This window comes from Eschrichtius robustus, chromosome 6, assembly GCF_028021215.1.
Source record: "Eschrichtius robustus isolate mEscRob2 chromosome 6, mEscRob2.pri, whole genome shotgun sequence".
Classification (NCBI taxonomy): domain Eukaryota; kingdom Metazoa; phylum Chordata; class Mammalia; order Artiodactyla; family Eschrichtiidae; genus Eschrichtius; species Eschrichtius robustus.
The window spans coordinates 87,886,760-87,912,990 of record NC_090829.1 but is presented as its reverse complement, the minus strand read 5'-3'; the positions used below and the strand labels follow the sequence as shown (position 1 = coordinate 87,912,990).

The following is a 26,231-nucleotide window of genomic DNA, read 5'->3' as shown; positions in this document are numbered from 1 at the left end:
CGTGTGGAAGAATTTTGCTAAAAATAGGAAGTTAGTGGAGTAGAAGATATTAAGATGTGATTGGCTCTTAGATCAAGACCATCAGCTGGCTGAAGTCTCAGCAAACCTGTGTTGACACATCCAACCTTAAGCCACTGGATTTATCCCTGCTGGGCCCCCTAGCACACTTTAAATAGCAAAATGATTTAACTTTGGTTCGGTTGGGGAACAAAACAGTAATTAAACTCATAATGCATCTACTGCTTATCTCAACAAACTTTTTACTATTTTAACACCCCTAAAATTAGGACAATAGCTACGGGTTAAATAAAACAGGAAGTTAAGAACACAGGTGTGCATACAGAAATAGTCTAATTTGCTCATTGTTCTTGCTCTCACCCTAATTTATGGTTTAATATTTCCATACCATTTTATTGGTACTAGCTCTTACGGGTTACACCAATACCCAAACGCACTTTTGTTTAGTTTATCTATAGTTATGATTATTTATGGAAGGGGTCTGCAAACTGTTTTTCTGAAAAGGGCCCCAAAACAAATATTTTTGGCTTTGCAGGACCTACAGTGTGCATCACAACCTTTCAACTCTCCTGAAGTTGAGGAGCCACAGACAGTACGTAGACAAATGAGCGGGCTGTGGGCCAGTGACATTTTATTTACCAAAACCGCGAGTCGGCCAGATTTGGCCTGTGGGCCATAGTGTGCTGACCCCTGTTTTAGGGGATAGGCATAATTGTAGAAACACTAAAAGAAAGATAAGGGAAAATAAATAATTGGGGCATAGGGAGAAATGCTCATTAGAGAAGAGGGGTGTGTGTGTGTGATTTTTCCAACGTGGACACTATTCATAGTTTATACATGGCATATTATTTAACACATACATAAACCCTGTAGTAGAGGCCCTTCTATGTAGTATATTGGAAGAGCACTGAATTGGAAGCCAGGAAATCAGGCTCTAGGTAAAGTTCTGCCACTCACTTGAAATGTTGCATTGAGCTAGTTATCCTCTGAGCCAGAAAAGATAATGGGATTAAAGGATCTCCAATGATCTACCCTATCCTTCTCTGATTTCTAGGGAGAAATACAAAGTTAAAAAATATGGATTAAAAATATATAAAACCTTGGCCTGGAACTTACTAATTCAACCCATGTAACCAACCACACCACCAGAGCCAATGAGTCAAAGGACGCTCTGCGAAGGACACTGCTTAGAGGTGTCGAGTAAGAGGAACGCCACAGGTGCCCACCCGGAAGGCTGTGAGTGAGGAGCTGGGTCTACACACGTGTGGAATGAGGACTCCCCTTTGAGTGCACTTACTACGATGGGTGAAGCTTCCCTGTGACTTCAGAGGACAGTCATGTGGACATTTTATAGGAAGAACCTGAACAGAGGAGCAGGGGATCAGGGAGTTCTTCCCACCACTGAGTAGAATGGCCCATTTCTTAAAGCCGCTTAGAACCAAAGATGGTCACTTCCTTCTCAAAGAGTGGGTGTTTGGGATAGTTGGTTGATCTTTGGATGTTGGACATTGAGAAGGATCTAGGAGGCCCTGAGGCTTGCAAACTACATTCTCCAGTGACCCCTACAGAAAGGGCTGTTGTGTGTGTGTTGAGGGGGAGATAAGCTGAAAGGGCTTTGTGCCCCCTGCCTGCTTCAACCAGAGCTCCCCATCCCTGGCTTTTATTTGCTGGTATTAAGTACTGATCCAGTCACTTCATTAGAAATGAGAAGATTGAGCCTGAGAAGGGGGCATAAGTGGATGTGGCTATATCAGGGAGTCAGAGAAGATTCTACTGGGCATGAGAAGTTCATATTCATCTTCTGGGGAGGACGGATGCCTAGGGGCGGAAGGTACACGAAGAAGCGAATACTCAGTCCCGTTTCCGCCCAGCGACTCTCTAGGCCTCTCAGCCTTGAGGGGAACGTTCTCATAGCACTCCTCAGCAGCGTTCCCTGATGGCCTTTTCCCGAGGACGCTGTGATTGATGAGGGTGTAGCACAGATCCTCCGAGGAGCCCTGGTGAACATTCTCCTGCTGGTCAAAGGACAGCTATCATCAAGACCTGGCCTCTTGCCATTCCCTTTATACTTCGTCTCAACAGAGGTTCAGCCTTGGGCAAAGTCTGTCTTCCATGGCCGCTTCCCTTCCATCTCTTGTGTCTGGTTTTCCTACATGGCTGCCCCAGCCCAACCACTAGCCCATGCTGCCAGAGTTCTCATGCTGCTCAGAGAACTCAGCCTACTCAGGCATGCATTCTCTGCCCCATGTCCCAGAGTGACCCCAGACCACACTATGTAATTCCCAAAGTCTCAGGACCCTGAGGCTGCTCAGTCTTATATAAGAGAACAATCTGAAGACACCTTAAAGTGCTTGGGTTATGATATTTAACCACCCATTCTAGAGATATCTGCATTATTAAAAAGAGAATCCACTTAAGAGAAGGTCTCATTCAGTGAAATCTCAGGAGATAAAAAGCAAAACAGCAAGGTACAGGAGAAAGAGCATGGATTTGGGAGTGAGACTTGTTTTTGAATCATGCCCCTGCCATCTTTTCGGCTGTCTGGCTTTGAGGGAACATCACTTAATGCCTCAGTTTTCTCATCTGTAAAATGGGTAGGAAAATAATAGTACAAATCTTACAGGGTTGTTGTGACAGTTACATGAGATGATGCATGTGAAGCACTCAGCCCCCTGCATGGCATAAACTAAGTGCTCAATAAATATTAGTTCCTTTCAATAAATTGTGCAACAGAGATGGCTCTTGCTTCTGCTGTCAGGCTCTGCATATGTCCCTGGGCTCACAAGCACTGGTGTCTAAAGAATTCAATATTAAGGTCAGAAGGGGTCTTGGAGGTCTTCTTCTGCTATCTGAGGTGTCTGCATTTCTACTGTCATCTCAGAAAAAGTCTCAGAAATGTTTGCATTACCTGGATGGGAGCAGGTGATGTTTCTTCATCTGGAGAAAGAAAATACACTTAATGAATTTCAGGTCATGGGGAGGTTTCTGGGAGGGGAGGAGAGGGGCACTGAAAGATAAGCAACCAGAGAGCCAAGGAACAGAAGGGGTAGTCCTCCTCCAGCTATCCTGATCTTCAACACATCCCTGGGGAGTGACAGGGCCATCTAGCCAAGAAACAGCCAGAGCTGTGCTGAGACGCTGAGTGGAGGGAAACACATTCAGTGGGTCTTTGGATAGGAAATCACACTTCCCTCCCTTCCTCACTCTTTCCTCCTCTGTCCTTCCTTACCTAAAATTTGTTGCATGTCTACCCTGTACCAGGAACTGGAGAGACAAAGAAGAATCAGACAGTCCCTGTCCTCAGGGGGCTCACAGAGAAGCATAGGAGGCAGTCAGGAATCTAAGAGAGATCCACAATGCAGAGGAAAGCTGTCGTTTCTACTGTAGGTGACAGGGGACGATGGCAGTGTGCAAGCTGGTGCTCAAGGAAAGCTTTACAGAGAAAGAAATTCTTAAACTGAACATTCCCATTTTTGAGACTGCTCGCAGAAACAAACATAAGCAGACCAATTTTTCAAAAGCCAATGTACTTAAAACCAGCTGGCTCTGGCCGTTCAGCAAAGAGGCAAACACACTAGCTCAATAAGCAAACATGGGAATTCACAAAGAAAACTCATGATATCTATCACCCTACATGGGAGGTGGTTGTGCCGATGCAGGCCACCTTGCCGTGTAAAGATTTATATTCCCTCAGTACTGACATTCCAGATTCTCACATCTCTATAAATTCCCCTGCTTATCTAGGACTTCCGTGACTATCGCTGCAAGAAAAGTGTCTGTGGGGATCCAAGATGGTGGCGTAGGAAGACCCTACAGTCAGCACCTCCCGTGGACACACCAAATCTACACCTACATACAGAGCAATTCTTTCTGAAGAAGAACTGAGGGCTGACTGAACAGTTTTGCACAATAAATGACAGAAGGACCAAATAGAGATGGGTAAGAGAGACGGTATGGGCAGGAACCCTGTCCTTGATACAGCAACATGCAGGAGGGAGGGGTATCACTGAGGGGCCCATGCGTACATTCGCCTCCCTCCCCCCACCCCGGGGTGGGGGACACAGCAATAAAAATAGAGGTTTAAAAGGCACCTAGACTCTATGTGAAGAAATCCATTTACTACCCCTAGAGCATCTGCCAAATGGGCAGGGAACTACTGGAACACTCCTCAGGTTCAAAGGCACTGGAGGCCACCATAGTCCAGGTGCTCCAGCCAGGCTGCCAAGATGACCGCTGCATGCTCCAGGCCCACAGAAGCTCCAGCCATGCCCCAAAAGCAACACCGGGGGGGTGCACTCTATCTCTCCACCTCCGACTCCTACCCCAGCTCCAGCCATCCCACCAAAGCTGCTCAGCACATACAGTCTACACAGAGGCTACTCCTGCACAAGGCCATGACTGCAAGACTGGGAGTCTTTGACTAATTCATAGAAACAAACACAGGAAATCAAACAAAACGAGGAGACAGAGGTATGTTCCAAGTGAAAGAACAAAATCACCCCCCAGATACAAACCCTAATGAAATGAAGATAAGTCATTTACCTGATAGAGTTCAAAATAATGATCATAAAGATGCTGACCAAACTCAGGAGAAGAATGGAGGAACACAGTGAAAACCTCCACAGGGAATTAGAAAACGTAAGAAAGAAAACCAATCGGAGATGAAGAATACCATGACTGGAATGAAAAATACACTAGAGGGAATCAACAACAGATTAGATGATACAGAGGAAAAGATCAGTGATCGGAAGACAGAAGAGTGGAAATCACCCAATCAGAACAGCAAAAGGGAAAAAGAATTTTTTAAAATGAGGATAGTTTAAGGAATCTCTGGAAAAAACATCAAGCAAACTAACATTCACATTGTGGGGGTCCCTGAAGGAGAAGAGTGAGAGAAAGAGGCAGAAAATGTATTTAAAGAAATAATGGCTGAAAACTTCCCTAATCTGGGGAAGGAAACAGGCATCCAGGTCCAGGAAGCAACAAGATGAACCCAAAGAGATCCACACCAAGACATATCTTAATTAAAATGGCAAAAGTTAAAGATAAAGAGAGAAAAGACAGCAAGAAAAAAACAGCAAGTCACATCAAGGGAGCTCTTATAAGACTATCAGCTGATTTTTTAGCAGAAACTTTGCAGGCCAGAGGGGAGTGGCATGATATATTTAAAGTGCTGAAAGAAAAAACCTTAACAACCCAAGAAAACTCTACCCAGCAAGGTTATTATTCAGAATTGAAGGAGAGGTAAAATTTCCCAGACAAGCAAAAACTAAAGGAGTTTATCACCACTAGACTGGCCTTACAGGAAATGTTTAAGGGTCTTCTTTAAGCAGAAAAGAAAAGATTATAACTAAAAATAAGACAATATATGAAAGAAAATATCTCACTGGTAAAGGCAAATATATATTAAAGCCAGTGGAACATCTGCTTGAGAAGCTAGTATGAAGGTTAAAAGACCAAAGTAGTAAAATCAACTATAACTACAATAAGAAGGGCTACACAGAATAAAAATGTGAAATATGATGACAATAACATAAACATAGGTGGGGGCAGTAAAAATATAGTGCTTTTAGAATGCATTCAAACTTAAGTAACTATCAGCTTAAAACTAACTGAGATATATGTATACACACACACACATACACAAACAATCACAAGAGACAACTACAAGTAAGCCAACAAACTGGACAATCTAGAAGAGATGGATAATTCCTAGAAACATCCAGTCTTCCAAGACTGATTCAGAAAGAAATAGAAAAAAATGAACAGACCAATTACTAGTATCAGTAGAATCAGTAATCAAAAAACTCCCAACAAACAAAAGTTTAGGGTGAGACGGCTTCACAGGTGAATTCTACCAAACATTTAAAGAAGAGTTAATACCTAATCTTCTCAAACTCTTTCAGAATATTGAAGATGAAGGAATGCTTCCACGCTCATTTTACGAAGCCTGCATTACCCTGATACCAAGACCAGACAGACACCACAGAAAAAAAAAAGTACAGGCCAATATCCCTGATGAACTTAGATGCAAAAATCCTCAACAAAATATTAACAAACCAAATTCAACAATACATCAAAAGGATCATACACTGTGGTCAAGTGGAATTTATTCCAGGGATGCAAGGATAATTTGATATCCACAAATCAATCAATGTGATACACCACATTAACAAAATGAAGGATAAAAATCATACGATCACCTCAATAGATGCAGACAAAGCATTTGCCAAAATTTAACATCTAGTTATGATAAAAACTCTCAACAAACTGAATATAGAGGGAATATACCTCAACATAAAGGCCATATACATCAAGCTCACAGCAACATCATGCTCAATGATGAGAAGCTGAAATCTTTTCCTTTAAGATCAGAAACAAGACAAGTATGCCCAACACTCACCACTTTTATTCAACGTAATATTGGAAGTCTAACCCCAGCAACCAGACCAAAAAAAGAGATAAAGGGCATGCAAATTAGAAGGGAAAAATTAAACTATCGCTCTTTTGCAGATGATATAATACTATATATAGAAAACCCTAAAGACGCCACCAAAAAACTATTAGAACTAATAAATTCAGTAAAGTTGCAGTATACAAAATTAACATACAGAAATCTGTTGCATTTCTATACATTAGTAACAAACTATCAGAAAGAGAAATTAAGAAAACAATCCTATTTACAATTGTATCAAGAAGAATAAAATACCTAGAATAAATCTAACCCAGGAGGTAAAAGACTTGTACTCTGAAAACTGTAAGACATAGATGAAAGAAATTGAAGACCACGCACAAAAAATGGAAAGATATACTGTGCTCATGGATTGGAAAAACCAATACTGTTTTTCACAGAACTTGAATAAATGATCCTAAAGTTTGTATGAAACCTCAAAAGATGCAGAATAGCCAAACAGTCTTGAGAAAAAAATAAGCAAAGCTAGAGGTATCATGCTTGATGATTTCAAACTATATTATACTACTATAGTATGCTATTACTATAGTAGTAATATGGTACAAATACTATACTACTATACTGGATATTATTAAAAAGACAACAAATAACAATGGTTGTCAAGGATGTGGAGAAATGGGAATTTTCTGCACTGTTGGTGGGATTGTAAATTGCTGCAACCTCTGGAAAACAGTATGGAGTTTCCTCAAAAAATTAAATATACAACTACCATACGATCCAGCAATTCCACTTCTGAGTATTGATCTGAAGAAAACAAAAGAACTAATTTGAAAAGATATATGCACCCCAATGTTCATTGCAGCATTATTTACAACAGCCAAGACAGGGAAGCAACCTAAGTGTCCCTCAGTAGATGAATGGATAAAGAAGATGTGGTATATGTATATACAATGAAATATTACTCAGCCATAAAGAGAAGGAAATCTTGCCATTTGCAGCAACATAGATGAATCTAGAGGGTATTATGCTGAGTGAAATAAGTCAGACAGAGAAAGAAAAATATCGTATGATTTCACTTATATGTAGAATCTAAAAAACAAAACAAACGAACAAACATAACAAAATAGAAACAGACTCATAGATACTGAGGACAAACTGGTGGTTACCAGAGGGGAGGGGGCGGGGGTGTGAGTTAATAGGTGACGGAGATTAAGAGGTACAAACATCCAGTTATAAAATAAGTCATGAGAACATAATATGCAGTATAGGGAATATTGTGAATAGTACTATAATAATTTTGTATGGTGTTGGTATATTATATATATTTGATATATATGGTATATATATCAAATCACTACGTTGTGCACCTGAAACTAGTATAACGTTGTAAGTCAATAACTTCAATAAAATTTAAAAAAAGAAAAGGGTCTGTGAGTTTCAGCATTAGAGGTCTTATTTCTACCATTAGAAGTCTATTTCTATTTCTGTTTCGCTGTGATGGAGATTGGGGTTTCCTGCACCCACAATTCCCCTGGGTGAAAAGGCTAAGGGTGGGAGGGCTGTATGATTTTTTTTACACACCAATAGGGCTTGTTTTTCAGAATCAGAGTGAATGAACCAGGCTCTCCTCTTTAAACCCAGGAAGGCAAAGGCAAAACTCATTTGTTTTTCTTCTTTAGAAACGTTGTGGCCTGTCCTCAGGCCTGTACTTCCTTTGCTTCCCCCCTTACATGTGACACTCTTCACCACCCTCTCCTTCAAATGCTTTTCTTTCCTTAACTTTAGCCCTGTTCAATCACCAGATACCGTTGCATCAGCCTCCTAAGTGGTCTTCCAGCATCAGCTCTTGCCACTCCCTCCTACAATCTGTTCTCTGCACAGCAAACTGGGTGATGTCTTTAATGCAAATGTGGTCATACTTGGCCCTTGTTTAAAGCCTTTCAGTGTCTCCTGTAGCTCTCAAGACAAAAACTCTAACCCTAAACTTGACCCCAAGGCCCTGCCCCTCCTCTGTGCTCTCTGTGCCCACACTGGCCTCCTTGCAGTTCCTTACATGTGCCTCACACCTCCACCTTTTGCTTTTTTTGTTCCCATTTAACTCCTTCAGCCTGCAGACCTCGGGAAATAACAGAAGGCTATGGAGATCGATAAGCCCGTTCTTGCCTCAATGAGCTCTCAATTTAGTGGAGAAAAAGTGACACGCAATTGAACAAATTGCAGCAAATGTGTGAGTGTTATACTAGAAATATGCCCAAGGAGCTTTGGGAGCAGAGGGAAGGGGCAGCTTGGAAACCTAAGTCTGTCAAAAGGAAAAATGATGTGAAAGCAATGACTTACTTTGCTTTGGGGAGTCTTGTCTCACTTTACAAATGTGCATTTTTTTCCTATAAAAGAAAAGGAAAGGAAACTGGTTGTTTTAATATTCAGAAACTCTCAAAGGGATTTACACTCAACTATGAAAACTTATGCTTAACTCATTTGTTAAAGTTATAAGCCTCTTATAATACCTCCTTCAGCCAGAGAAATAAGAGGATAGGAAAAAGAAAAAATTAAAGATAAGACCGAATAGAAATCTACTCCTTTGTGTTTCTCTCTCTCCCTTTTTCTCCTTCCTCCTCCTTTTTCTGAGGCTGGTATGGAATTGATTTATAGATGGAGAACTATGGTTATGTTATACATAACTTTTTTTTTTTTTTTTTATTGGCTGCGTTGGGTCTTCATTGCTGTGCGCGGGCTTTCTCTAGTTGCGGCGAGTGGGGGCTACTCTTTGTTGCGGTGTGCGGGCTTCTCACCGCGATGGCTTCTCTTGTTGCGGAGCACGGGCTCTAGAGCTCAGGCTCAGTAGTTGTGGTGCACGGGCTTAGTTGCTCCGCGGCATGTGGGATCTTCCTGGACCAGGGCTCGAACCCGCGTCCCCTGCATTGGCAGGTGGATTCTTAACCACTGCGCCAGCAGGGAAGTCCCCTCTACATAACTTTTTGGAGAGTTTTTTTCTGACAAAATTTCAATTTCTTTTATATCAAGGAGCCATTTTTATATCCAATCCCAACCTCAATCCCAATCTATGCTATCCAAACAAGCAAGCAAGCAAGCAAGCAATCAAACACCTCCCGTATGAGCACAGAGGTGACTGCACTGTACTGATGACCCTCGGAAAAACACAGTATAAATATAATGGCAGCCAATTATCATCACAGGAGACAAGGACAACATCTGCTCTAAGGAGAATGACCATATGTCCTGGTTTACACAGACAGTTTAGTTAATGTTGTTATCAATCATTTAGTGACACTTAACTATTTTTAGCCTCCTTTTCACTCGCAAAAGTTTCCCAGTTTGAACAATGAATTATATAGTCACCCTGGCTATACGTTCTCTGTGCAAGGGACGGAAATGCATGCTTCTGTCCTAGGTAGACGCTGGGATTTGCAGTGTGATTAAGGTGCCTTTCTCTACATTGATAGCCAGTTTCATCCTTGCTTCTGAGGGTTTCCCGTTTGAAGAGTGTGTAACCACCCATGAGACTATTGTTCCTGTTTCTCACCAAACTCGAAGCGTCACTTCCCTGACTGACTCTCAGATGATGGTGCCTGGGCTAGTGCCCAGCTTCCACTGTGGCCACGGACAGTGGGTAATTCACAGGTAACTTACAGCAAATACCACATTGAAACTACACTTATAGGGAAATAACCCCTGAAAACAGTTCTCCACTCACCATGGAAGGCAGAAACACCCGTCAGCGATGTGGCAGTCCCAGCATCTAAAATACCCAAGAGGTGACACAAATCACAAGTTTAGTTTCTGCAGCTTTGTTAGGGTGACTCTCTTCCCTTTGTCATTTCTGTGAAAACCCTTTTTTTTTCTCCCCCAAGAGAATATTCATTCTAGGTGACTTGAACACATCTGTCATACTAGAATGGCTTCATCCTCCCAGGACATTAACTGGACCTTTGGAAATATGACATTATCAACTCCTAATCAGAGAAGGAACTTTCTGCTGTGTTCCCAGCAAAGGAAAAAAGGCTTGCTTATCTCCGATTCCAGCGATTTATGTGGCCTCTTGTGATGAAGGACACACAGAGTTATCTCCAGGAAATCAAAGTAAAAGTGTGTGGACATTTGAGAAATTTCTTCTAGGCACCGATTAGGCAATGTTTACATAGGATCCCACTGCACTCTGAATTTCTCCTATTTACACTCTATTATAATTTTCTGCTCACTTGTCTATATCCTACACTAGAAGGTGAATTTCACAAGGTTGGGGACCATATTTGTCTGTTCATCATGGTATAGATTACCAGCATATGCCACAATGTCTGGCACATAATAAATATATTTTCAATAAGTATTTGATAAATGAAGGAGTGGCTAAGAACAGAGCAATTCTAACTGGCTCAGATCATCAGATCCGCCTTATTGACCTCAAGGTATAGATATATAAACAGGGCTTGTTATCTCTTTAATGGCAGAAAGGCTCAGGGTCTCTGGGCAGTCAGACATTGAGGCTAAGTCTGGGCATCTTTCTGAACTGAGTAACTATGTAGAAAAATATGTATTTCTATGTGACACCATATAATGAATGTATGATGCTAAATGTAAAGCAATAAGCTAAATGCAAGAATATCAGTGCCCGATAAGGGCACTGGCCTTGTCTCATGTAAATTGCAATTTTCACAGAAAACACCAAGGCAGAGAACATGGGATAAAAGGGAAGGAAAGAATTAAATAAAGAAAATAAATTGGCTCATTGTTTGGGTTGGGTTTCTGTACAACTATCTTTTTATTGGTGGGCAGTTTAGGGTATAGAGAAAAAGAAACTAAAAATTAAACACAATTTACTATGTGCTTACTATATATCTATATATATCTATATATATATATATATATATATATATATATACACACACATATATATATGCACACACACTATAAATGCTACTTACTATTATATATATATTACTTACTATACATACTACTTCCTAAATGTAAATAACATATACATTTTCTATGTTATATTTCACTTAATCCCAGAATAAGTCCATGAGGTAGATATTATGATTCTATGTCTTACCCAGAAAGAAATTGAGGTAAAAAAACTTATGCAACTTGTCTGAGGACAAGTGGGAATAAGTGGGAGAAGCTGAGTTTGCTTCTGGCAGATTCATCCTCTGAAACTCTGAGCTCTTCTCATGAAGGGAATCGGTGCCATTCTGCCTGATGGTGGGAATTTCCCTGCTTTTTGTAATGAATTTGATCTGGAGAGACATGGTGGCGTCTGCTGACTGGATGATGACCAGGTGTAAGGGTGAAGTTGAAAATCAGATCCAAGTAAATATAAGACTTTTGAGTATATTAAGGAAGACATTTTAAGTCAGCATAGAAATGAAGACTCTGGGCCAACTGAGTAACTATGTAGAAAAATATGTATTTCTGTCTGACACCATATAATGAATGTATGATGCTAAATTTAAAGCAATAAAACTATGAAAATTATACTGTGGCTTTGTCTTATTTTGGGATGGGGAAATAATTTTAAGCATAAATTGGTAGAAACCAAAAAGCTTCCTAGATTTAATTCAATGATGTTTAAATATATAAGAAAAACATAAAATTTCTGTATGGCACAAGACACTCAGATTGGACAAAAATATTTTTGGTAATATTTATGAGAAAGGGCTAATTTCTTCAAAGTAAAAATAGCTTTTACAATCAATAAAACAAAGTAGACCAAAATCCAAAACAAAAGCGGACAAAAGGCATATTAGCTCTTCACGGATGAAAAAATACACATCTCTGATAAATATAGACAGTAAAATAAAGATAATGCTTCTAATGTTATAAGTAGTTATAACCGTGACTTCCCAGTTTATTTTCTTGTTTATACTTTATTTATTCTCCAATTTCTTTTACAACTAACATGTATTAATGTCACAATCCTTCACTGCCTCATCAAAGTTCTAAAATACAAAATTACAAATGTAACATCAATCATAACTTTCTCAGTCACATCATATCTGTATTTTGTTTTATTTTTCTTTTCAAGAAAGTATTTATTTAGGTTTCCAATCATTCATTCGGCGTTTATTGAGTACCTACTATATGCCAGAAACAATGTTAGGAAACAGAAATTCAAAGATGAATAAGAAACAGTCTCTACTTTTGAGGACCTCACATGTGGACATAAAAATAGGGACTTATAATCTGATAGAAGAATGCTAGAGTTTCAGACTTAGGGCTGTGAGGAGCTGAGGAGAAGTCCCAGACAACACTGACCCTCAGGGAGGGCCGGGAGACATTCCTCGGGCCCACCAAACCTCCTTTTGGCAGGTGGCTTTTTGGATTCTATGTTCTAGCTCTCAGTGGCATGAACTGAGCTCTGGGACACCAAACACAATCCTGTAAAACCACCCCCCAACTCCCCAGCTAGCTCATTTTCTCCAAACCACCTCACTTTGTACCATAGGGATTCCCTTGTTTTGGGTGGTACTAATTTTTACAATGGCTGCTTTGACATTAATGAAGATGATGGTCCAAAAAAAGAATATCTTCTAATTATTGGACCCTACTCTGTATCAGGTACTATGCTAACATCACACACACTAGAACCCTCCAGCATAGGTATTGTGTTATTATTTCCAGTTATCATGAGGAAACTGAGGCCCAGAAAAGTTAAGCCAAGTTCTCTACCAATTTCAATGACCTCTGCTTACCTGTTGCAGGGAATGTGCATCAGGTAAGGTCTTATGCTATCAGGAAGCTTGCTGTTTATTTCGAACTTTAATAGTGACTAAAAGGGTGGTGGTGTGTTTAACCTTAGAAGAGCATAGCCTCCGGGCCCCCAGAAAGTTGTTCCATTTCTTAGGGGGTAGTCTATTGCACAGAACTTCCTTGATAAAGTCTTGCCTTTCAGCTGTCCTCCACCAGATGCTCACTGTGATTCTGGGGGAGAAGGCCAACCTATAAGGAATTGAACGTGTTCTCTGGCACGTAGTAGGCACTTCATTCTTGTCAGTCCCTTACCCAATTGCTTTCTCCCCAAGAGTAGACCTCTTTTTCTCTTTCTGGCTACATTGCCCAGACCCATCTCCTCTGCTCCCCATTAGGGAGTCTGGGCTCACCTGTTTTCCCTCAGCAGAGAGTTCCCCATCCTCTCAGTCCTCTTGGTGCCTTCCCCTCGGCTTGCCCTGTGTTCTGACAAGGGCTGCTCCTGACTTAGAGACAGGGCTGCGTTGCTCGGCCACCAGGGCAGAGAGAGCTGAGAGGAGAGTATCCCTTTGCAGAGGAGAGGAGGAGCCCGGGGGGAGGAGATTCAGAAGTGCACACATGCACAACTTCCTAAAATGTCAGAGGCTGAACCAACTGGGTTATTGCCCTTAACCAGAAGTCGTTAGTCAATGAGAGTTTTGAACAAATGGGGAAGCCCCGTCTGCAATTGTAAACAGGCCATGGGGGTTTTTCACCTCAGATGCCTAAACTTATTAAAGCACTTTGTAGTCCTAGAAACATCAGACGGAGGGAACTTTGTTTTAAAACAAAAAAGCTTTAAAATCAAGCCATAGACCAGTAGAAAATATTAGCAAAACATACATCTGGTAAAAATATATATATATTTTTTAATAAGTGGATTTATTTAGAGAGAAACACTCCACAGACAAGAGTGTGGGCCATCTCAGAAGGTGAGAAAGGCCTGGTAAAAAGATTTTTATCCAAAGTGTGTAAGGAACTCTCAAAACTTACTAAGAATAGAACAAACATCAAATAACAAAACAGGCAAAATATTTGAACAGATATTTCATCAAAGAAAACATACAGATGGCAAACAAATTCATGAAAAGATGCTCAACACCATGGTCGTTAGGGATGTAATAATGTAAATCAAAACTACAATGCAATACTTTTGCACATCTATTAGAATGGATAACATTGAAAACAAAAACAAAAACTGATAATACCAAGTGCTGACAAGGGAAGCGGAGCATCTAGAATTCTCACATACTGCTGATGGGAATGCAATATGGTTTAGCCTCTTTGGAAAAGAGTATGGCAGTTTCTTATAAAGTTAAACATAGCCTTACCACACAACCTAGCAACTCCACTCTTAGGCATTTACCCAAGAGAAATAAAAAATTAAGATCTCTAAGAACCTGTATGTGTATGTTTATAGCTGCTTTACTCATAATTGCCAAAAAAAAACCCAAAACAAAACAGAAAAAAACCCCTGGAAATAACCCAGATAATCTCAAGTAGTGAATGGCTAAACAAACTATGTCACATCCACACGATGGGATTCTGCCCAGTAGTAAAAAAGAATGGACTACTAATATATACAACAACATAGATGATTCTCAAATGCATTACGCTGAGTGGAAGAATCCAGATTTAATATCTACCTTTTGTGACATTCAGGATGAGACAAAACTGTAGGGACAGAAAACACATCAGTGGTGGCCAGAGAAGGGGTAGGGGAAGGTTTGATCTTCAAGGATCAGGAGGGAATTTTTTTGTTATTGTTGTGTATCTTGTGGTGGTGGTGACATACATGACTGTATGCATTTCTCATAATTCATAGAGCTGTATACCAAAAAGCATGCATTCTACTATATGTAAATTATCTCAATAGAAAGAAAGGTTAAAAAATGAAAGTAATTAACTTGGGGACAGGAATTACAGATTTTTAAAATTATTCTTATAGTTGATGGTTGGTTCAAGTTTGGCCACTCATTTGTTCCTTCATTCCTTCAACAAGTATATGCTGAGCACCTACTGTATGCTGGGCACTGTGGGTTTAGTGGTGAACGAAGCAGATACAGGCCTGCCCTCATGGAGCTCCTTGAAATGAAATGAAACAAAGTGCAAAAGACCTTACTGCTTGTCCTAGAGTAATGGAGAGGTCATACCTGCAACAGGCAGGGCAGAGTGGGGAAGCAGCTTAGAAGAAACCATGTTAGAGAAGCTGGGGTACTAGTTGTGCAACACCAGACCCATCACACATCACTCTTGCCCCCGTTGCTGCTCTCCAGACGTCAGGCTATCTATGTGGGGGGTTTCCAGGAGCACTTTATGACAAATGGGCTGAGAGGTGGACAACACTTGCCTAGGAGGACAAAGTATTCTGGAGTGAGTAGGGCTTGTGAGAGGGGAAGGAGGGTTATGCCAGTCTAGGAGGGCTCAATGCATGAAGTAAAATATATTATGATTTATAACATTTTAGTCCTGCAGGGGAAAATACAAGTGAAAGATAATAGCCTAATTCTCTCTGTTGAAAATAAGGGCAGAGACTTTTTCCCCTCCCTTTTTTTAGAGCATTTATTTTAGAAAACTTGTAAGTTCTTTCTCTCCATCTTTAAGATACATGTAAATCTTTTAAAAATTGAATAAACAATTCAGGAACATTTCCCCGGGACCTGGGGCCCATCTTTTTGAAATGCAATCACAAGGAAGATAAGGCCCTTATCTCCCAGTTTTCCTGGGAGAATAGGAACCAAACTTCAGCTGGCCCCTGGCTCCAAATTTCAAACCTACCTACAGGCAAAAGGATAAGAGGAAAATTTCTCTTTTAAGGACAATCAGCAAACATATTACCAAATGCATTTAGGGTGAATAATGTGTGAAAAATAATGCAGTCAAGTCCTCTTATTTGAGGACTAGACATTGCTTATCTTGAAAAAGTGTATACAATGGATTGTATCTGTTTGGCTACATAAAAGGGCAAGATTTCTTTGTTTTTGTAATCTCCTTAGTGGATTGCCTATGATTCTCATTACATTCTGGTTTAATGCTTATTCAATAATAAAACTTTCTCTTCCTTCTACTTTTGTGGAGAGATTTTCTGGGGCAGCAAGAGATTGTGTGTTTTTAATTATATTTCTCCAATAGAACCTCCATTCAATTTTTCATTAATCCCTCAGGTAATTTATCCTAGGAAAGATATTAAGATAGCAAATTTTCTTATCTTGGGAATATCTGAAATTCAGGAAACCCTCCCCTCAGTAAGTTAGTTGAACAGTGAAGAAAGAAAATTCTTAACAAAGCATATATAAAAATTAAGGATGTCTACTGCACACAGATCTAAGAAATCTGGGGCTGCCCTAATCTGTTTCTCCCATTCTCCTGTGTCAAAACCACTTCCTTTCCCAGGTTGAATAATTACAATAAATTTTAAGGAATTTCTTCCAAGTTATCTAAAGCTTTCTATTCTGTTGTGGGGAGAAATAAAACAAAAGTAAACTAAACTTCATCTACCCTTCTAGGTTCTTCTGGCTGGTCTAAGAATTAAATCCACAGGAGACAGATTAACGGGAAAAAAAACAAATTTAATTATATACTTACAGGGGCTCCATAAGAATATGAGGCCCAAGGACAAGTTAGGCAGTTGAGGCTAATATGCCTTCTGAGAGAAGAAGGAGGGGGTAGGGGCTTGAGACTTCAAAGGGGAGGAAGGCAATTCACATGGAGATGGCGAAGTAAATGTTGGATAACAAATGTTTGCTGGGCCATGCAGAGTCAATGGGACACAGACAGGAGTTTGGGCTCCAGGCTCTGCTGAGCTCCCCATACCACACGTAGCCCGAATTCTTTGTAGGTTTCTCTGGTGGTAGTGCTCTTCCTGGACCGGACTCTTTGTCTAAATTCTTTTAGGCAGTTAAGGAGGGGGTGGGTAAAAAGAAAGAGTTCTTGAGCCTTTTGCTTTTTAAAAAAAATCAGCCCCCAATAATTCTCAAGCTAAAGGGATAGTCTAGGGTGGCAAGTTTTGTTCCCCTACACCATATATAGGAAATCTGAGATAACAGCCAATGGTCTGCCATTTTGTGTGTGAAGAAAGTGGTGCGTGTGGGAGAGAGAGAGAGTATGAAGGTGTCTTGACACACTGTTATAATTAACCTTTCTCTTCCCTATTACTTTCAGGAAAAAATTAAAAATTTACTTTAAAGTCCCTATCCTCAGTGGCCTCTCTACGTGTTGCACCACCTAGAGGTCAGAAGCAGGGAACCAGAGTTTTTCAGCATCATGGAGGAAAGACAAAATGGACAAGGGAGTTAGCCAGTGAGTAGGGCAATTGTTGACTCCTCACCAGTATAAATTAAGATATCCTAGACGTTGGGTAGGGCAGCTTGAGCAAACAGCCTGGACTCTGCCCCAAGGGTGGCTTCATTAGTTCCAGTGTTGAGCAAAGCCTTCTTTGCGTTCAGAGAGTCAACACCATAGGGGTGAGTGTTGGAAATCAACCTTCCATTATAATTTAAGAAAAGGCTGGGGATTGCTCCCTAACTTTCAACTTTGAGTTTTACTCAGGCCATTAGATGGAGAAGCTGAGCTGTGGAAGCGTTAGCTACTGATCATGAAAATTTCTTATGATTGTGTAAGGTAGCAGGAAGGAGCAGGACACGTATAATATGCACATTTATTGCTGTGAAAACAACTCTGGACTAAATAATCTACCTCTGCTCCACAAATGAAAGTCCAGAAATACTCACACCCACACAAAGAAGCCAAAGTAACAAATCTTCGAATCATACATTCTCTGTCCTTCTTGGTGCTTACTCCAGTGCCTAATACATATGAGAAATTATATGAATTAAATTCTAAATAAAAGCCTGGATGTTTGTAAGCAGATGATGGTGAAATCAGAGGAAGGTTGAGTTGGAATCTTTAAATTAACTTTCCTATCCTTAGGCATTACTGTAAGAGAATTAATTACCAATGCAAAGCCTGTTTTGCTGTATCTCCAAGATCATAGGATAGTATAATTAGAATAATCATTTGTTGAGAGCTTTCTATAATCTACGTCCTGCGTTAAATGTTTTAGGTATAATTTCTTATTAGTTCATGCAAGAATTCTATGGGGTAAATACCATTTCCTCTATATTATGGATGAGGACACTAGGCTCACAGAAGTCAAGGGACTTGCTCAAGACACCCCAATAGTAATCTAGGATATAAGTGCAAACAGGGCATGCACTTTATTCATTTTCCTATTCAATAAGTACTTGTGGAAAGATGGCCTTGACTTTGAACTTAGGTCTGTATCACTCCAATGTGTCCAGAAAGGCTGAAACATATTTACATGTCTGGAGTGTGTTATGGCTTCCCAGTTCTTGTGTGGCTTTTGTCGACTAAAAAAAAAAAAAAAAAAAAAAAAAAGCACAACATGAGAGCTGTGAGTTCAGTTTTATTTGGAGATTTATTGAGGACTATAGCCTGGGGATAGCTCTGAGAAGCTGCTCTGAAGATGTAAGGAGGGAGGTCAGTACATATGTGATTTTTGGAGAAGGGGTACATGCAGTCAAGCACACATCTCAGTGGAAGGTTGCTGCTAGTCACAAAGAACAGATATCTCTGTTAATGATTTTTCTAAGTACAGGAAGATACAAGAAATTAGGTTTATAAAGTTTTCTCCTGAAAATATATGCCAATTTTCCCAGAGCACAGAGTGCCTCATTCCTTATCTCCACCCTGAACTCCTTTCAGGGTGTGTTGAAAGTCAGCGACTGCAGTGGCCAATGACTCAATCCTTGTAGAACCAGATGGCGAGTGACATTTAGTTGGCACTTTCAACTTCAGACTGACTTCAGCTTCCAAGGCCGGTTAGAGGTCTTTTGGATAAGAGTGATTCTTTGAACTTTTTCAGTCTCAAAAAAACAGATGGTATAAATCAAGCCCTAGGTAGTCCTTTTTAGACTTTTGTGATTAGAGATGGGAGCTGGGAGAGCTATTTATGCTAAGGAAAATCATTTTGGAGCATTTTATGACAGGAAAAGAACTGGTTTACTTAAGAATTCTTATAGAGTCAGGAATATAATGGCTTAGTTAAGACATCACCATTCTGCCTTCCCTGAAAAAAGTCTCATAGACAGGGTGAAGGCTGCATGATGGGAAAATATTGAAAGGTCTTCCTGAGTATAATTTTCTAACTACTTACTTTTTGGTACATAATATGAGTTGATTAGGAATCCTGCCTAATGTCAGAGAGTTATGTGTTTGAAAACTATGACTGTTAATTGCTGATATTCCTCATTAAGGAGTATTTGGTTTTATTTTTTTAAATTGTATTGAAATATAGTTGATTTAAAGTGTTGTGTTAATTTCTGTACAGCAAAGTGACTCAGTTATACACATATATATTCTTTTCCATTATGGTTTATCACAGGATATTGAATATATTTCCCTGTGCTATATAGTAAGACTTTGTTGTCTACCCATCCTATATATAATAGTTTGCACCTGCTAATCCCAAACTCCCAATATTTCTCCCCTGCCCTGCAACCACAAGTCTGTCTTCTATGTCTGTGAGTCTGTTTCTGTTTCATAGATCTGTTCATTTGTGTCATATTTTACATTCCACATATAAGTAATATCACATGGTATTTGTCTTTCTCTTTCTGATTTACTTTGCTTAGTATCTCTAGGTCCATCCATGTTGCTGCAAATGGCATTATTTCATTCTTTTTAATGGCTGAGTAATACTCCATTGTATATATACACCACATCTTCTTTATCCATTCATCTGTCGATGGACATTTAGGTTGTTTCCATGTCTTGGTTATTATAAATAGTGCTGTTATGAACATAGGGGTGCATATATCTTTTCAATTGCAGTTTTGTATGGGTATATGCCCAAGAGTGGAGTTGCTGGATCATATGACAATCCTATTTTTAGTTTTTTGAGGAGCCTCCATATTGTTTTCCATAGTGGCTGCACAAAGTTACATTCCCACCAACAGTGTAAGAGGGTTCTCTTTTCTCCACACTCTTTCCAGCATTTATTATTTGTAGACTTTTTAATGATGGCCATTCTGATCAGTGTGAGGTGGTACCTCATTGTAGTTTTGATTTGCATTTCTCTAATAATTAGCGATGAAGAGCATTTTTCATGTACCTCTTGGCCGTCTGTATGTCTTCTCTGGAGAAATTTCTATTTAGGTCTTCTGCCCATTTTTTGTGGTTTTTTGTTATTGAATTGTGTGAGCTGTTTGTATATTTTGGAAATTAAGCCCTTATTGGTTGCATCATTTACAAATATTTTCTCCCAGTGTGTAGGTTGTCTTTTAATTTTTTTATGGTTTCCTTTGCTGTGCAAAAACTTATAAGCTTGATTAGGTCCCATTTGTTTATTTTTGCTTTTATTTCTATTGCCTTGGGAGACTGACCTAAGAAAACATTGGCACGATTTATGTCAGAGAATGTTTTGCCGATGTTCTCTTCTAGGAGTTTTATGGTGTCTTGTCTTATGTTTAAGCCTTTAAGCCATTTTGAGTTTATTTTTGTGTATGGTGTGAGGGTGCGTTCTAGCTTCATTGACTTATGTGAGGCTATCCAACTTTCCCAACACCACTTGCTAAAGAGACTGTCTTTTCTCTATTGTATATTATTGCTTCCTTTGTCAAAGATTAATTGTCCATAGGTGTGTGGTTTGATTTCTGGGCTCTCTATTCTGTTCCATTGATCTGTCTGTTTTTGTGCCAATACCACACAGTTTTGGTTACCGTAGCTTTGCAGTATTGTCTGAAGTCTGGGAGGGTTATGCCTCCTGCTTTGTTTTTTTCCTCAGGATTTCTTTGGCAATTCTGGGTCTTTTATGGTTCCATATAAATTTCAACATTATCTGTTCTAGTTCTGTAAAAATTGTCATGGGTAATCTGATAGGGATCACATTAAATCTGTAGATTGCTTTGGGCATTATGGCCATTTTAACAATATTAATTCTCCTAATCCAGAAGCATGGAATATCTTTCCATTTCTTTGAACCATCTTCAGTCTCCTTTATTAATGTTTTGTAGTTCTCAGCATATAAATCTTTCACCTCCTTGGTGAGGTTTGTTCCTAAGTATTTAATTAATTTATTTATTTTGATGCAATTTTAAAAGGGATCGTTTGTTTATATAAGGAGTATTTGGTTTCAAAAAGGAGGTAGCAACACAGCTCCAATACCTCACTAAGTGAGCTTTGGGGGAGGGATGTTAGCATATGACTTGCTGGGGGCAATAATAAAACAAGAGGATTATTTTTAATGATAAGGGGACTATTTGAAACAAAATGGGAATTTGTTCAGCTCACTGAGAGGGCTCCTACAATGTACCCAGGCAGGTGGATGGTATAGCACTCTTCCCTGTCATTTCTTGGACTATTGTTTCAGAACGAATGACCCTTGGGAAGAATATTCCTTCATCAGCAAAGTTTCCTGTTTTTCATTAGTAAGACTAACATAGAATATAGAAAGTTAAGTTATGCATCTGGAGGGAAAAAAAAAATACAAACTAGGTTTAAACACTGTAAAAGTTAAAAGCTAAGTTAAAAATAAAATCCCAAGGGTCAAAAGACCAAGTAAAGAGCCCTTATCTAAAAATATTAAAAGCAGACAATATTCTGGGCCTTGTAAGCAAATAAGTGGGCTTCCCCTGAGGAGTCAAGCGGAAATGAGCTCTAAGCACCTTTCTCAGGCCAAAATTGGCATTACATTCTTTCTGGTGAAGGAGGAGTCCTGGGCACACAATCACCGTACCCTGCTGAGGAGGGTGGGTATACACCTTGCAAGGTGCTGCAATTATTTCATATCTCAGTGCCTTGTTCAGGCTTCTTTCCCCACGTGGAAATGTTTACCCTCAAGGACACGGACCTAGTCAGACACTGACAATGACTAATATTTTTTGGAGTGTATCCTTCTCTTCTCCATGGGCTTAGATTTCCACCCCCCTCCTCCCCACCCCCCAAAAAATCTAGAGAACTTAAAAACCATTGTAAATTATTCTGAATGTATTTGGGTGATTTGAGTACCGGTGTCATCACGTCTAGCTGTGACTTTGAGCAATTTTCTGGATTCTTTAAGCTCCATTACTTTCTCTTTAAAATGGGATGATGATAGTACCTACCACCTAAAGTTCATGTAGTGATGGCTCAAGCTGAAACGAGGGCAAGACCCTCAGAAGAGTGCCTGGTGCACACTAAGCTCGCTGTCAGTGATGGCTACTGGCGGAGAGCACTTCTTCCCCCTCCTGATTTCTGGTTCCAGACTGAGGGCTTCACTCTCCATTGCCTTAACACTCCTGGCCTGTCACCACCTCCTCATTCATTCTGCTGATGTGGAGTGGCTTATCAGGTTAATGAATTTGGAAGCAGAATCTGGATGTTCTTTGTCCAGCCCCTTCTTCCTGATTCCTTTTGGGGGCAAACTTGCCCTTAGAAATCTTATTTTCTACTGTTCTCAGCTATGCAGTAAGCTTAGTGGTAAATACCTACAGTGGTAAATCTGTCCAAATCTGGGAGTCAAAAGGCAACCATGTATTCCATGTCAGCTCAGTCACTAATAAAGGTGTGTGTGTCTGTGTGGGGAGAGTGGGATGTGTGTGTTTTAGTTTCTAAGTGCCTTAATCCTCTGTCTTAATTTTCACTTGGTTCAGAACTCAGGAGAGGAAAGGTACTCATTAATAAGATCCCTCAGGTATTATGCTAAGTGAAATAAGTCAGACAGAGAAAGACAAATACATATCACTTACATGTGGAATCTAAAAAATAAAACAAGCTAATGAATATAACAAAAAGGAAACAGACTCACAGGTATAGAGAACAAAGTAGTAGTTATCAGTGGGGAGGGGGAGGGGGCAATATAGGGATAGGGGATTAAGAGGTACAAACCGTTATGTGTAAAATAAATATGCTACAAGGATATATTGTACAATACGGGGAATATATCCAATATTTTATAATAACTAAAAATGAAGTATAACCTTAAAAATTGTGAATCACTATGTTGTACACCTGTAACTTGTATAGTATTGTACATCAACTACATCTCAGTAATAAAAAATAATGTCTCTTCAGACATTAAAAGAGCTGTCATGTAACTATCACTGGAAAAGAACTGGTTGAGTTTAGTTTTGGAGAGAAGTGATAGCAGTTTGATTTGACTTTCCCAACAGCAACAAACCAAACTGTCTTCTCCACAAGCGCATTTTGTGAATGGAGTCTCTACACTTGGCTTCTGAAAGCTGTGCCTCCCACCAGTTGTAGCAAGAAAAAAGTTTGGAATAACATCTCCCAACCCCTGGGTGGAAGCATGATCCTAAAGACATATATTTAAATTTTTATAAATTCTTCAGATACTTATTTAAGACTTACCATACTGGAGACTTACCATATGGTAAAATAGCTAATCACAGGCTTGTTTTCAAATCTCTGCTCTGCCTCTTACTAGTTGGGAGGTTTTCGGCAAATTACTCACACTCACTCTTTCAATTTACTCATTTGTAAATTGGAAATAATAGTACCTACCCTACATGATTGTTGTGAAGATTATGTAAGTTCATAACTGTACAGCATTTGTCATATACCAGCATACAGAAAGCACACAATATCTCTTCACTGTTAAGATTACCTTTTAAACTTATGTGCTGGGCGTTGTGGTCACTGTTGTAAATATAATGATGAACAAAATGGACACTGGCAGTTTCGCTTAGGACTGAGTTACATGGTTCAGTCTAAATCCATTTCCATTCTTTGCTATTTTAATTCACTGAGTGCTTCCAAAATGAGTGAAGTGCAATGAGTGACAAAAATCAATACTTGGTTCAAGAGCAACATTTAAAATACATTTTAATAGCATTTAATTTTCATAAAGTGAAGCAAACTATTCTTGCTCTAAGAGTAATATGCAAATTATTGAGGCGGCATAAGCTCATTTTCTGGCTCTAAAACTAAAACTCACTCTAAAATTTTCTGGGGTGTTTCACATATTTTAAATAATAGATATTTTAAATCAAGGAAATTTTGCAAAAGAAGTATTTTAAACGGAACAGTTGCAAGGTCCAAACTTCTTTCCTTGTGGCACCAAGAACATTCACACAGGATCCAACTCGAAGTTGCTCCCTCTTGAGGTAGGGAAATGCATTTCAAAAACAGGAGGCATCTCATGACAGCAAGTGCCAATCAATGCATGTGTCAGTCTTCAAAACAGCCTTGTCAACCATTTCTAAAAAAATGGAAAGGAAAGAAAACAAAGGCAAAAGAACTTTGGAATCTTTCAACATTGACCCACAACCTGGGATAGGATGTATTGGGAGTGTCATTTTCATTCTCACCAGAAACATCTGGTCATTATTGATGAGGCCAAGGAAGGAAGTTGAGCAAGTGAGTGTGAATCATTCATCCTCATAAAGGGGTGGCAGCGTGATTTAAACTGGGAGTCTGAATCCAAGTAGCCCTTGGCGTCTGCTGAACAGGACAGGGGTATTTTATGCATTATCAGGAGGAGGGTTTTCCACTGTGGGAATAACTCACTGGAGTCATTATCACTCACTGAGTTTCAGCTCTGGCTATTACCACTCCCTTTCCTAACACTATGGATTGCTGAGTGTAAAGGGTGGTAAAAAAGAAAAGACAACTTTAAAGTAATTTATATTTGAATAATGCTTGATAGTTTTACAATCATATTTTTCATTATAAGAGTAATAAAACTGCATAAAATAAGAGAGGTAAATAAGCCCATCCCTACTCTCACCTTTCCACTTAATTACATCATTTGGATTTATCTTTTCTGGCCTTGTTTTATGCTAAACAAGGTATAAGTACAGTTTTGCCTTCAGCTTTTATATTTTACATTGGACTACTCAATCAGTCTTTTTCATGGTTTTATGATATTCCGTGTATGGATGTTCTGTAGTGAAATTATACACTTTCTCATTGTTGAACACTTAGGCTCTTTTAAATTTTTTGCCCCTAGAAATAGTAGTGTACTAGACATGTTGTACATATGTCTACTTGAATACTTTGGATTACTCTCTTTGGACTGATTTTTACTCTCTTTGGATTTCAATTTTCAGATTGATTTTTTCAAAAAACACTGAGCCCAAGAGTGTAAGCATTTTTATGACTTTTGTTAACAAATTACTTTTACTTATCCACCAGCTAAATATGAGAAAACAAGTATCACTCTATTTTCAGTTATTTCAAAGGAAATAATTCTACCATTGAATAAAAGTTGCTCATTTAAAAAAACAAATGTTAATACTTCATTGTTGTTTAGTTTTGCATTTTTAATTTTCTCTATATTCTGGGTATTGTCTTTTCCCTGAACTGGCTGTTCATAAGTTTGCCTGTTGGAATCATAGTGTTTTCCTCATCATTTTGTATACATTTTTCCCATGTGTTGCAAATAATTCTTGCAAACACCTTTTCGATGGTGTATTGTTACCTTTTAAATCTATTTTTAAATATGATCTTTGCCATAGGAAGTGGTATGCAAGAGCTAACGTTTTTTAAATGGAGATAAGATTTATCTTAAGGTCATTTTTAACCCAGTGATGTTCTTAAAGTAACATAGAGTCATACAAAGCACTTATAAACACATATTTCCCCAGAGACACCACATTTTGAATGTCCAACAGTCAGGCTGGTCTACTCATTGTTCCCCCAAAGTCTTGCTCTCTTGTGTCTTCTATTCTGAGTATCCGCTTCATTTCTCTACAAAGACTTTGTTTATGCTCAGTAGCTACTTTTTCTCTTTTGAATTCATTTAGCTTCAGCTGATGCTGTCCACGTTATATCTCGTATTGTTATTTTAATTGCCTTCTGTGTGGTATGTTTAGTCTCCTTAACTAGAACATAACTAAACTTTGGGACATGGAGTCATAGCTTACTGCCTGTTTACATCTTCCACAGTGCATGGCTGCCTGAAAAATGACCTGCCAAATTGGGAGCAACCAGTGTTACATGTGAGACTAAATAGCAGAATATAGAGAGGGAACCACGAGACTATAAAGTTTTCAGAAATCCAGATAAAGGAATCTTATTTTAAAATTAATTTTCCAAA

At 39.2% G+C, this 26,231-nt stretch overlaps 1 protein-coding gene across 1 annotated transcript; it reads right to left on the bottom strand.

Moving 5' to 3' along the window:
- Positions 1-1,763: 1,763 nt before the first annotated feature.
- GCSAM (germinal center associated signaling and motility) lies at positions 1,764-13,577 on the bottom strand. The gene is made up of 5 exons (XM_068545537.1): positions 13,549-13,577; positions 10,146-10,190; positions 8,768-8,814; positions 2,927-2,955; positions 1,764-2,033 (listed from the first exon to the last, which is right to left on the bottom strand). Exons 1-5 carry the CDS (start codon positions 13,575-13,577, stop codon positions 1,764-1,766), a joined length of 420 nt encoding a protein of 139 aa, XP_068401638.1.
- Positions 13,578-26,231: the final 12,654 nt, after the last annotated feature.